Genomic DNA, 13,640 nt, shown 5'->3' with positions numbered 1-13,640 from the left:
CCACTGACTAAAGATGATGTTATATTAATTAATGCAAGTCTGTCATAGCTGTTATCACATTAGAAATTTGTTCAGATATGAACCTTTGCAGCCCTGCGACAGACTGGCGATCTGTCCAGGGTGTGCCTCTCCTCCCGTTCCCATGACAGCTGGGACAGACTCCTCCTGCTCCCCTGTGACCTGGAATTGGACGAGCAAAAGAAAATGTTGAGTGCGAGAGGGACGAGGTGCGACATCAGCCTCCTCGCTTGTCTTAGTCCCAGCATAATCCCACATTAACGAGCCAAAGAGGCCACTGGGCGGATTAAGTGAAACGGGTCAACCCCTCGACTGATGCTGAAAGGAGTCACTGAACCAGCACATTGAAAGCTTATTTATTTATTTTATTTAGAAAAATAGATTTTGACAGAGCATTGTGTCTAATAACAAAACTGAACTGCACCACAGGCTGTCTGACCAAACTACTCACACTCACCGGGGTAGAAAGAAAGCAGTCGCCTGTGTTATGGTATATTAGCCACACAAAGCACAACAGTGTAAGTGTGTACATATGCATTAAACATGCTTTGACACTGCCCCCCCCTCCATCCACAATATATGGCAATGACTCACCACAGTCCCTGTATAGAGAGAGATTATACCCATGCACTAGAGGCAAAGATAAAGTCCGTCTGTGTTACTTTATAGCACACACAAGCAGCGACGACACCGAGCTGCATGCGGTAAGAAGATTAATGCATTTGTGGAAAAGCTGCAGAGCCTACACACAAAAAAGAGCGGACGTGTGTTTAGGAGATAACTACAGGAGCTCTCATCTCCTTTAACATTGTGAATGAAAATACAAAAACAAAATAGTCGGACTATGTAACGCTATGAATATTACATCATAATTAAAATGACAACTTATGCAACAAAAAAACTAGATGTTAGCTTACACAGTTTGAGTTTCATTGCCACTGCAATTGCACAGATGAATCCTGCCGCTGTACAGATTTGTATATGAACGAGGAGGAGCATGATCACATATGAAGTAGTATATATAAATCTTTAATCTATAACCAGTATGGTAAACCACATCCAGTCCTTCTTACCTGAAAATATTCAGTTTCCCCTGTTTGCATTTTACCAGGGAAACAATCCCAAAATCCTACATCAGAGCATTAACACACGCAAACATGAATAGCAACCCTTTTATATTCGCATGAGTAAATAAAACCATCTTTTATCTCGGGAGCATTTTTTTTTAAAAAGCTTCCCATGTTCCTCATGTGGGTCATGGAGCAGATCTCATCTCCACTGTTCTCACGTGCAGTACAGAGAGAAAAATAGATCTGACTGGCCAATCAAACCCAAGCTGAGCCACATCACAATGAAGCAAAAAAGAGACTCGCTTGGCCAGGCCCGTTGACCTGTGACCCCTGCAGAGAGCTGCCCATCCTCGCTCTCAATCAGGGTCCCGTTGCGGAGGCTCTCTGTGCCGTTCCCCATCTGATCCCCGAACTCCGGGTGGATCAGTGTGAAAATGAGGCTTTTGAAGCGGTTCTCTGTGGTGGAGGTGATCTCCGAGGAGGCCGTAGTTAGGTTGAGGTCGGCGGGGTCCACACATGTGCCGTTCACCTTGGCGAAGACCACCTCACCGAGGTCCAGTCCGGCCACAGAGGAAGGTGAAGCGCAGGGGATGTCCCGCACCAGCTTGTAGTTTTCCATCCACTCCTTCAGCCACTCAAGGGAGCAGTCGCACTCCCAGGGGTTTCTGAAGAGGTAAAGCCGGCCCAGGAAGTAGATGGGCTGGAAAACAGGGAAGGGAAGGGTGGTAAGATTGTTGCTGTTCAGGTGGAGGGTGATTAGGCTGGTCAGGTTCTCAAAAGTGCCCTCCTCGATGTATAGCAGCTGGTTCCTGTCTAGGTACAGGACCTCCAGCTCCACCTGGTCACTGAACCAGGTCTTGGACAGGTTGGTCAACTGGTTACCCCCGAGGTTGAGCATCTTGAGCCGGCTGAGGCCTTTGAAGGCGAGCTTGGGCAAATCAGACAGCAAGTTGTCATTGAGGTAAAGGTTCTCCAGCCGTGTAAGGTCCTGGAAGGCCTGCTCATGGATCACGTTGATGCGGTTCTCCTGGAGGTTCAGGTACCTGAGAGAGATAAAGATGTTTGAAAGAATGAACTGGTTTACACAATAAGAGAAGATCAGTGGCTGTGTTAGATTTAGACAGCCTTTCTTTGCTACCAATATTCAGTTTGTCATGCTTTTGTTTCAGCACAGAAAATCGCACATGCTACCTTAGGCACTGCAGACTCACACCAGGAACCACACCTGCACAAAATAACTTTGTTCCATGTCATCTGTAAAATCTCTGAAAACAGGATGGGAGCAGTGCATGAACTAAGGATGAATACACAAACTTTGAACTGCTGAATGCTTAGTTCAAACAGAAGATGAACTGAGCGTGCAATGAGACCCTGCATGAGATAAATAAGCAGTATTTTGAACTGTGACTGTGGAATCAAAATCTGTAGCTGGAAATAAGCATAGCAGGTCTGCTTTAATAGTTTATGCAAAACCTCAGTCAATAAATGAATGCCTGGTTGTAGCTATGTGAGTTCATGCATGAGCTTGGGGCCTGTGGCTTACTTGAGGCTACCCAGGCCCAGCAGGGAGTTGTAGGCCACTGCCTCTATCTTGTTTCTCTCCAGATAGATGTGAGTCAGGTTTTCCATGCCTCTGATGGCCCCCGGGATCCTCCTGAAGTTGTTTTGGAAACAGAGCAGCTCCTTCAGTGCCGTTTGCTCTATAAAGATACGATCGGGGATGCTGAACAGGTTACAGTCGGACAAGTCGAGGTGCACCAGCTTCTTCACCCCTGTGAAAGTTCGTGTGTGAAGGTAGCTGATGTACTCGTTGTGCGCCATTTTCAGCTCCACCAAGTTCGAGAGGCCCTGCGTGACAGAAACTGTTAGTCAAGTATGAAAACTCTAAAAATATAAAAATGAATTTCTAGTAAATCTAGTAAAGATACAGTAGTGCTTGAAATTGTAGATTTTTTTTGTATTTCTGCATGTTAATGGGTTTCCTCACATGATCATTCAGGCAGTTTTTATATATATATATATATATATATATATATATATATATATATATATATATATATATATATATATATATATATATACCTGTTTGTTACGTGTTTGTATTTTTGGTTACAAAATCCTTCAGCAGAACATTCAGCAAACCTTAAAGGCTCCTGGGGTAATGAAGGAGATGTTGTTGTGGTCCAGAGAGAGAGACTTGAGGGAGGGCAGAGTACCAAAGGCCCTTTCTGACAAGAACTTGAGCCTGTTTTTGTCCAGGTTGATGGCGGAGGCCTCACACGGAAACTCTTTGGGCAGCTCAGCCAGGCCGGAGCGGTCGCAGAGCACGCTGCAGCTCTTCTCCTGCGTGCAGGTGCAGGATGGTGGGCAGGCGCGAACACAAGCCCACCGTGCCAGCACCTCCTGAGGCAGCAGGCAAAGCACAGAGACTGAAAGGAGGACAGGATGGGTGTTATTTCAGAGTGTGGTGGTACTTTCAGTATTTTTACAGGAATTGAAAAGCTTGGTCTACACATGTGGTGAAAGAGTGTTGGAGGCCTAATTCTAACTAAACAAGTGCACTAAGTAAGAAATGTGAGCTAATGCATACTAAATGAGCCACCAAAAAGTCAACTGGTGTTAATATTGTTGTCTATGATGTCATCTTATGTACTATTAACAATATTTTCTTTTTTTATTAATCAGGTCATCGGATGATTTGAAATTAAAAGTGACACAAATATATACATTGTATAAATTTATACCATGTTGTTTCTTTATTTCATTTGTCTACTCTTAGTCTTTAACTAAATATTTAGGCTGCAGTGTTTTTCATAACTGTTTTTTAAATGTAGTCAATGAATTTAAAAAATCACATTAAAAAATGTAATGAAACAAATAAAAAAATAAATAAAGGACAATAAGCTCTACTTGTTGCAATATAATCTAGTTTAGAGTTGTGAAAGAAGTTTTAGCAGCAGATTTTCATCACCCTGACGACGCACCTTTCTGTAGTATGACCCTTTTCAAACTACAGGGCTTTACCACATCCCCTTATATCAAGCACTATTATAATTATTATTATATAATGCTTCAGTTTCTCTATATCAAGACAGAAAACCTTTCACACTCCTGCCCATTTAAAAAAAACCCATCAGTTGCACAATGTAACAAAAGGAGTTGGGCTCATAACTTGTTGGAGCAACTTTTTGTAGTTTTGTCATTATACACCATCACAATCAACACATGAATGGTTGCAAACCTTCAACTTTAACTGAAAGGGTTTTACAAAACTTTTCCATGAATTGTTTTGGAATTGCATCCCCTATTTCCAGTCAAAAATTGACTGGAAAATTGCCTAACAAGCAGTTTCGTGGTCAGGTGAAACTGTATCATGACAAATGAAGCAGACATAATATCTGAAGTTATTTTATTTTATAGCTTTTCGTTGTAATTTTAAATATCAGGCCAAAAGAGATGTTGATAAAAGTTAGGGAGGCCATCATTACTGACTGGTGTAGAGTCAACAACCTGTCTCTCCCCTCTTCCCTCCATCACGGACACTGATAGCACCCGCTCCATCCGCAAAGCCACCAGCATTGTGGAGGACCCCACACACCGCTCACACACACTCTTCACCGTGCTGCCTTCTGGAAAGAGGTACCGGAGCATCCGGGCCTCACTACCAGACTACAGAACAGTTTCTTACTCCAAGCCGTCAGACTCCTGAACACTCTGACTGGACTGACACACGTGCACACCTTCATACATGTCACTACCAAGCACTTATCTGCAGTATCTCACACTCATACACACACACACCTACAGACTAGAGATGGCACGATACCACTTTTTTATGTCCGATACCGATACCGATATGAATCCCATATAGTGTTTTTTAATCAACAAAACTGTTTTTTTTTAAATATCTTGCTGCATTTTGTATAAGTTCATACTCAAGTTTAAAACAACAACTACACTAAAGCTATTCTGTTATACCTGTATGCAAAAAAAAAAAAATTTCATAGTTCAGCAATACTGATCAATCTAATAAACTTAGACCTACACCATCCTCCCTATTCTGGTATTTTAAAGAGTACTTAGCGTAAATATTAAGCAACCTAACTAATAGGGTTCCAACTCCCAGCAACAACAAAAATAAATAAATAAAAAATAGGGAACCACCCCTCACGCTCCACCTCATGATGCTTAATCGACGTAATCAACCTTAATTTGATGCAGTGTGAAAAAAAATGCACAGAAATCAATTATTTTTCAAGAAATATTAAATAGATTCAACATCTTTCTTCAACAGAATTGCAGACTGCACAGATGGTACCTTCCCAAAGGAAAAAGTACTATAGCTTACTAGGGTATATATATTAGACTTAATAGTTACTATATGCAGTAATGGACTTCTATTCATTTTACATCAAATTAAAACTTTGGGTGTCAGATAATTATTTATTAAAAGCTTGACATTTTAAATGAGAATAAGAAAGAAAAGTCTGTCTTTGTGCCCCCTTTTCCCTGTTAATGCCCTATCGGCCCCCCTGGCTAAACTTTGCTAGATCCGCCCCTGCACAGTTACAGCCGTCAGCTACGTAGAAAAAGATCCTCGAGTAGAAAGTAATAATAAATACATTCTAACAACAGCTTATCAAGCTTAAACGTGCTGCTGTTGTTCAGCCGCTGGTTTCCTCTTTCTGGTGCAAAGTGGGCCAAAAACAAACCAGAGAGATGGAGTCGTGACAGAAAAGCCGATCAGCTGATCATTAAGCAGTTTCATGATTGAAGTAGCAGCAAGAAGAGGCAGTCGCTCCATATATCGCTTGTTAAGCTTAACGCAGGAATGCTTTACAAACATTCAGAGATGGACTTACACACTTGCTTTACTTCTCTCGGGATAACTTTGTCGGAGATGAAATGCCAGGTTGCTAGCGAAGCTCCAAATGCTATCCAGACCACCGACAGGTCCCGCATGCCACAGCCGCTCTATCACGTGATGCATACTGCTCCGACGTGCTAACGTTCTGAGGCGAGTTACGGCGTGTTGCAAGTTTTGTGAGGTGCTTTCGTGATATTTAATGGATCGGATTACATTTTTTATTTTTCTCCGATATCCGATCCAGTAATTTAGGTCAGTATCGGACCGATACCGATACGTAATATCGGATCGGTCCATCTCTACTACAGACACCAAGTTACTTTTGCACAATACTCAGCATTTTGCACATTTCCACTGCACTGTCTTGTGTCTGTATCGTCCTGTTCTGTCTAGTGTTGCACTGTCTTAAATCAATGATCTGATACATTGTTTAAAAAAAGAATAAACTGACCAGCTCAGCAGCACCAAAAGGCCTGAAACATTACAGAAGACAACCAAAGGGCGTGATGACAGAATTATTTTCATGATTAAGAAAAACAACTTCAATCCATCCATCCATCCATCTTCATCTGCTTTATCCGAGGCCGGGTCGCGGGGGCAGCAGCCTAATCAAAGAGGCCCAGACCTCCCTCTCCCCAGCCACCTCCTCCAGCTTATCCGGGGGAACACCAAGGCGTTCCCAGGCCAGCCGAGAGATATAATCTCTCCAGCGTGTCCTGGGTCTGCCCCGGGGCCTCCTCCCGGTGGGACATGCCTGGAACACCTCACCCAGGAGGCGCCCAGGGGGCATCCTTGTCAGATGCCCGAACCACCTCAGCTGGCTCCTTTCGATGTGGAGCAGCAGCTGCTCTACTCTGAGCCCCTCCCGGATGGCCGAACTTCTCACCCTATCTCTAAGGGAGAGGCCAGCCACCCTTCGGAGGAAACTCATTTCCGCCGCTTGTATCCGCGATCTCGTTCTTTCGGTCACTACCCACAGCTCGTGGCCATAGGTGAGGGTAGGGACGTAGATCGACTGGTAAATTGATAGCTTCGCTTTTACACTCAGCTCCCTCTTCACCATGACGGACCGGAGCAGCATCCGCATTACTGCAGCTGCAGCCCCAATCCGTCTGTCGATCTCCGGCTCCCTTCTCCCATCACTCGCGAACAAGACCCCGAGATACTTGAACTCCTCCACTTGGGGCAGGAACTCATCCCCGACCCGGAGTGGGCACTCCACCCTTTTCCGGCTGAGAACCATGGCCTCAGATTTGGAGGTGCTGATCCTCATTCCCGCTGCTTCACACTCAGCTGCGAACCGTTCCAGTGCGAGCTGGAGGCCCTCACCCGATGAAGCCAACAGAACCACATCATCCACAAAAATCAGAGACGAGATTCTGAGGCCACCAAAGCGAAAGCCCTCCGCCACTTGGCTGCGCCTAGAAATCCTGTCCATAAAAATTATGAACAGAACCGGAGACAAAGGGCAGCCCTGGCGGAGCCCATCACCCACCGGGAACGAGTCCGACTTATTGCCGGCAATGCGAACCAAGCTCTTGCAACGGTTGTATAGGGATCGAATGGCCCGTAGCAATGGGCCAGACACCCCATACTCCCGCAGCACCTCCCACAGGACACCCCAAGGGACACGGTCGAATGCCTTCTCCAAGTCCACAAAACACATGTAGACTGGTTGGGCAAACTCCCATGCACCCTCAAGTATCCTCGAGAGGATAAAGAGCTGGTCCAGTGTTCGACGAAAACCGCATTGTTCCTCCTGTATCCGAGGTTCGACTAACGGACGAACTCTCCTTTCCAGCACCCTGGCATAGACTTTCCCAGGGAGGCTGAGGAGTGTGATCCCCCTGTAGTTGGAACACACCCTCCGGTCCCCTTTCTTAAAGATGGGGACCACCACCCCGGTCTGCCAGTCCACAGGTACTGCCCCTGATCTCCACGCAACATTGCAGAGGCGTGTCAACCAGGACAGCCCTACAACGTCCAGAGCCTTCAGGAACTCGGGGCGGACTTCATCAACACCAGGGGCTCTGCCACCAAGGAGTTGTTTAACTGCCTCAGTGACCTCGCCCCCGGAAATTGGCGGGTCATTCCCCTCATCCCCAGACTCTGCTTCCTCCTCGGAAGACGTGTCAGTGGGATTAAGGAGGTCCTCGAAGTATTCCTTCCACCGCCTGACAATTTTCTCAGTCGACGTCAGCAGCGCTCCACCAGCACTATACACAGTGCAGGTAGAGCACCGCTTTCCCCTCCTGAGACGCCTGACGGTTTGCCAGAATCTCTTCGAGGCAGTCCGAAAGTCTTTTTCCATGGCCTCTCCGAACTCCTCCCACACCCGGGTTTTTGCTTCAGCCACTGCACTCTAACTAACTGAAAAACATTCTCAAAGAGACAGGAGTCCACTGTCAAAGTTTACAATTAAGATGCACTTTCATGAAAGGTAAAATAAACAGTTTACGACTAAGTGCAAACCACCGGTTCCACTCACTCAGATTAGACTTTGCTTTAATGTGTGATTGTCAGCCTAGCTGCTGTGTTTTGGACTATTTAAGAACTACTTTACATGCAAGTCTAAACAACAATCTGAATAACTGTGTACTAAGTTTTCACAGAAGTTTGATTTTTGCTGTGTTTCTTGGATGAAAGAAACAAAATTGGATGAGCTTCGGGATATTAAAGGCATTTCAAAGGCAGATAATCTGATTTTGCTTGGAACCCAGTGGAATGACTGACCTTACATGCACTTCACTGTTCATTCATTGAGTCATGCGTTTCTTGATCATGTGTTCTAAGTACATTTGGAAATTGAAATGTGTAAACACCATGAATGGTACATGAATATGACAGCTACAGTGGGGCAAAAAAGTATTTAGTCAGCCACCGATTGTGCAAGTTCCCCCACTTAAAATGATGACAGAGGTCAGTAATTTGCACCAGAGGTACACTTCAACTGTGAGAGACAGAATGTGAAAAAAAAATCCATGAATTCACATGGTAGGATTTGTAAAGAATTTATTTTCCACCCTAATTTACGAATAAGTATTTGGTCACCTCAAACAAGGAAAATCTCTGGCTCTCACAGACCTGTAACGTCTTCTGTAAGAAGCTTTTCTGTCCCCCACTCGTTACCTGTATGAATGGCACCTGTTTGAACTCATCATCTGTATAAAAGACACCTGTCCACAGCCTCAAACAGTCAGACTCCAAACTCCGCCATGGCCAAGACCAAAGAGCTTTCGAAGGACACCAGGAAAAGTATTGTAGACCTGCACCAGACTGGGAAGAGTGAATCTACAATAGGCAAGCAGCTTGGTGTGAAAAAATCAACTGTGGGAGCAATCATCAGAAAATGGAAGACATACAAGACCACTGATAATCTCCCTCGATCTGGGGCTCCACGCAAGATCTCATCCCGTGGGGTCAAAATGATCATGAGAACGGTGAGCAAAGATCCCAGAACCACACGGGGGGACCTGGTGAATGACCTGCAGAGAGCTGGGACCAAAGTAACAAAGGTCACCATCAGTAACACACTACAACGGCAGGGAATCAAATCCCGCAGTGCCAGACGTGTTGCGCTGCTGAAGCCAGTGCATGTCCAGGCCCGTCTGAAGTTTGCCAGAGAGCACATGGATGATACAGCAGAGGATTGGGAGAATGTCATGTGGTCAGATGAAACCAAAGTAGAACTTTTTGGTATAAACTCAACTCGTCGTGTTTGGAGGAAGAAGAATACTGAGTTGCATCCCAAGAACACCATACCTACTGTGAAGCATGGGGGTGGAAACATCATGCTATGGGGCTGTTTTTCTGCCAAGGGGACAGGACGACTGATCCGTGTTAAGGACAGAATGAATGGGGCCATGTATCGTGAGATTTTGAGCCAAAACCTCCTTCCATCAGTGAGAACTTTGAAGATGAAACGAGGCTGGGTCTTCCAACATGACAATGATCCAAAACACACCGCCCGGGCAACAAAGGAGTGGCTCCGTAAGAAGCATTTGAAAGTCCTGGAGTGGCCTAGCCAGTCTCCAGACCTCAACCCCATAGAAAATCTGTGGCGGGAGTTGAAAGTCCGTGTTGCTCGGCGACAGCCCCAAAACATCACTGCTCTCGAGAAGATCTGCATGGAGGAATGGGCCAAAATACCAGCTACTGTGTGTGCAAACCTGGTAAAGACCTATAGTAAACGTTTGACCTCTGTTATTGCCAACAAAGGTTATGTTACAAAGTATTGAGTTGTTTTTTTGTTATTGACCAAATACTTATTTTCCACCCTGATTTACGAATAAATTCTTTACAAATCCTACCATGTGGATTCATGGATTTTTTTTTTCACATTCTGTCTCTCACAGTTGAAGTGTACCTCTGGTGCAAATTACTGACCTCTGTCATCATTTTAGGTGGGGGAACTTGCACAATCGGTGGCTGACTAAATACTTTTTTCCCCCACTGTATTTCTAGTATAAAATAAATGTATGCTGTTTTATCTGACTTGTCATACTGCTCAGCCACAAACCATCCATCCATTCTCTTCTACTGCAACAGCCTAAACCAAGGGTGTCCAACTCCAGGCCTCGAGGGCCAGTGTCCTGCAGGTGTGTCCTAACCCAGTAGGACATGCCCAGAGCGCCTCGTCCAGGAGGCATCCTAATTAGATGTGCAAACCACCTGAACTGGCTCCTTTTGATTTGGAGGAGTAACAGCTCTACTTTGAGCCCCTTCCAGATGGCTGTACCTCATCCTTTTTGTGAGCCCATTCAACCACCATTCAGAGAAAGTTCATTTCCAACACTTGTATTCATGATCTGAACTTTTTTCACCACAACAGATCAGGGCACTGTCTGCAGTGATCCAATCTGTCCGTCAAGTCCTGGCACTTGTGAACAAGACCCAAGATACTTGAGCTCCGCCACTTTGGGTCAGCCACCTCACCTTTTTCTACTGAGAACCATGGCCTTGGACATGGAGCTGCTAATTCTCATTCCTGCAGTTTTATACAAAGCTGTGAAGCACTCAAGTGCAAGCTAGAGAACGAAATCTGCTGAGGACAACAGAACCACGTCATCCACAAAAAGTAGAGACGAGATCCTGAGGCCACCAAGGTGGAATCAACAAAAAACCCCAAAAAACTTTACAGGTTTTCCTTTTGTTGCTGTTGTTGTTTGTTGACAATGAATTTAATTTTTTTTTTTGGTTTATTAATTACAGAAATTATTTTTATGCATCCAAAAATTTGTCAGAAATACTGTGACAGATTCAAACAACAGACAGGAGTTTTTAAAAAGTGCTTGACTAAGATACAACATAATCATTAAAAATATTATAAGAGGCAAAACGACTAACCTTGAACATAAATTTTAATTATCATTGTTGAACAATAACAGTAATACACTATATAATACTATTTATCCAATCTGGGAAATTCTGTATATGTGTACCCCACTACAAGCACATTTCATGATGTGTGTTTCATAATATTTCCTTTATTTGTTATTTCTCCGTATTACTGTACATGAAAACAATATTGTTTTCGCAAGTTTTTGATGTTTTTGATTCATCAAATCCTTCAAAGTCTACTATCATCAGTAAATAAAAAGATATAATGAATTAAAAATAAATAAATACATCTTTGATATTAAAAAGATTTTGCATCCACAGCAGGACACTGCTGCTTAACTAAAGACTAGATGTTTGAGTGACGTCGATGTGTGGCCCGAAGGCTAAACTGGCCGTTTGAAACGATGATGTGATTAAGAAAGACAAGCTTATATCAGAGATTAGCTCCACAACAATAAGTATTGTCTGCGCCTGTGCTTTCACTCTTGATCTGGTTCGCATTAGCTCGAATTCAGCCCTGCCTTGCAGTTTGATCGGTCAGTCTTTGATGGAGCCACAGCAATTCTGAAAGCAGGAGAAGAAACTAAGTCAAATGAGCCCAGAAACAGTGGAAGAGAGAAGAGATTGAGACTGACCAGTGAAAATGATGACAGTCATTACTGTAGCCGCTCATCTGGGACATGCCAGGATTAACGGAGGTCTGAAATGGCACAAACAGAGATCTTAATGATGAACAATTATGAGTTATACAAATGCTGCTGGAGATCTTTAGATGATCTAGTGTGGTTGGATAGTTTTATCTGTTAACGGCAGGAAACCACAGACAGTCGGTCTTTACAGCGATGCTAAATTTACAGCAAATCACAGAGGAAATCCAAGAAATTCAAAGCAACATACCTGTAGCTCTTTCCAGAAAGTTGCATCCATGTGTACCAAACGTCACTGCCCAAATAGTCATGCATGTGTCCATCCCATGTCAGTCCACAAAGGGCACCTTCAACAGCATCACTGAGTGAGCTGAGCAGAAGCTTCTGCCTGCCACGGTTCCCCAACAAAAAATGCTGCATGTTTTTACCCTTCATCCACCCCACTTCACCAAATGCGCGTGCGTGTGCCTGTCTGCGTTCGTGATGGAAAACACACATCAAAAAGCCATCTCTTAATGGCAGTCAAATCCCCTGGGTAGAGTGGAGTGATGGAGAGCGGATGGCAGGATTACAGAAGTAAAGTGAACCTCTGTCATATCAAACTGCAGAGACAGAGCAGTGAATGTTGGATGTCAAACTTATGAAAATAATGCAGATGCTGAAAGCGAACAGATATTTATCGAGTCGTCACTGCTGGGTCGGAGAGAAGCGATTGAGAGCAGTTAGTTAAATAAGGCTGCCTGTGCCATACAAGCTTCATGGATCAGCATCTTTCCCCATATCTGAGGCTCTTAAATGACCCTAAAACCTCATTCTCACAACATGACACAGAAATTATACAACAGGCTTTCAATGGGTGTCACTGACTCAGTGGTTATGAAACCTACTCAGCACATTAGAGACCATGTGACCTTTTAAGAGTAACATGAAAACCCCTGGAAAATTGGACTGAACATGCTTTTCATGTAGGATGAAAGATATATATTTGTTGTGTGTCCTGACTGCCTAAAAAGCTGCCACAGATGGCCAAAGTAGAGACCCTCTGTAGAGGACTAAAACACAGGTCAGTTTTTTTTCTTCTTTATTTTATTAGAATGGGTTTCACTAGAAAGTTCTGCACACAAGCTTCCCATGCTCCTTGAACATGTGGTTCTCCACAATAGGTGGAGAGAATATTAGCATACAGGGAAGGGCAGCCCTCTGAATCTAGGTCATGCCTGAGATTTAAGTCACATGTCTCGACTGAATTCAGCGACCTCATTGCTGTGCACTGGCATGAAAACATAACCTGACTTCGTCTTTGTAGCTGCGAGTGAGGTATTCAAACTTTCTTAGATGTACTGCATTCACACCATGTGAATTTGCTCCTGTATACCACTACACTGGATATTAAATCAAGTGCAGACTTAACTGAGGGGATTTTACAAAGAATTACATAACCTGTTTAACAATTAGACATTTTTACGCATAGTTACCGTTTGTCAAAGGCTTGAAATTAATTGGAAAATTGATGGACAAGCAGTTTCATGACCACATGAGGCCTGTTCCCTCATTACGGCATTAAATCAAATCGATTAAAGATCAGGAGTTGAAATGTTATTTGTATTTGGTCACTGGAACTCCAATTAAACCTGTCAGAGACAAGAAGCTTTAAAGGAGGACGGCATATCCACTGTCAGTCTACAACTGAGAGACCGC

The 13,640-nt window shown here is 44.0% G+C and overlaps 1 protein-coding gene across 1 annotated transcript; it reads right to left on the bottom strand.

Annotated features, from left to right (window-relative positions):
* Window positions 1-368: 368 nt before the first annotated feature.
* nyx (nyctalopin) lies at window positions 369-12,873 on the bottom strand. The gene is made up of 5 exons (XM_086267393.1): window positions 12,193-12,873; window positions 11,931-11,995; window positions 3,231-3,517; window positions 2,632-2,936; window positions 369-2,131 (listed from the first exon to the last, which is right to left on the bottom strand). Exons 2-5 carry the CDS (start codon window positions 11,950-11,952, stop codon window positions 1,303-1,305), a joined length of 1,443 nt encoding a protein of 480 aa, XP_086123519.1. The 5' UTR covers window positions 11,953-11,995; window positions 12,193-12,873; the 3' UTR covers window positions 369-1,302.
* Window positions 12,874-13,640: the final 767 nt, after the last annotated feature.

Source organism: Aulonocara sp. 'chitande type north' Nkhata Bay, linkage group LG16 (assembly GCF_057382095.1).
Source record: "Aulonocara sp. 'chitande type north' Nkhata Bay isolate Kocher_YH1m ecotype deep benthic linkage group LG16, A_spYH_male_GT1.1, whole genome shotgun sequence".
In the NCBI taxonomy this organism is placed as follows: Eukaryota; Metazoa; Chordata; class Actinopteri; order Cichliformes; family Cichlidae; genus Aulonocara; species Aulonocara sp. 'chitande type north' Nkhata Bay.
Note: the sequence above shows the minus strand (reverse complement) of the source record. Positions and strands in the feature narration are given on the sequence as shown.

Excerpts from the sequence above, each read along its gene's own strand:
- nyx (XM_086267393.1), bottom strand. The coding sequence starts at position 11,952 with ATGACTGTCATCATTTTCACTG. Across the intron at positions 3,518-11,930 it reads GACTGTCATCATTTTCACTG|TCTCTGTGCTTTGCCTGCTG; the intron begins GTCAGTCTCAAT and ends TCCTCCTTTCAG. Across the intron at positions 2,132-2,631 it reads CTGGGCCTGGGTAGCCTCAA|GTACCTGAACCTCCAGGAGA; the intron begins GTAAGCCACAGG and ends TATCTCTCTCAG.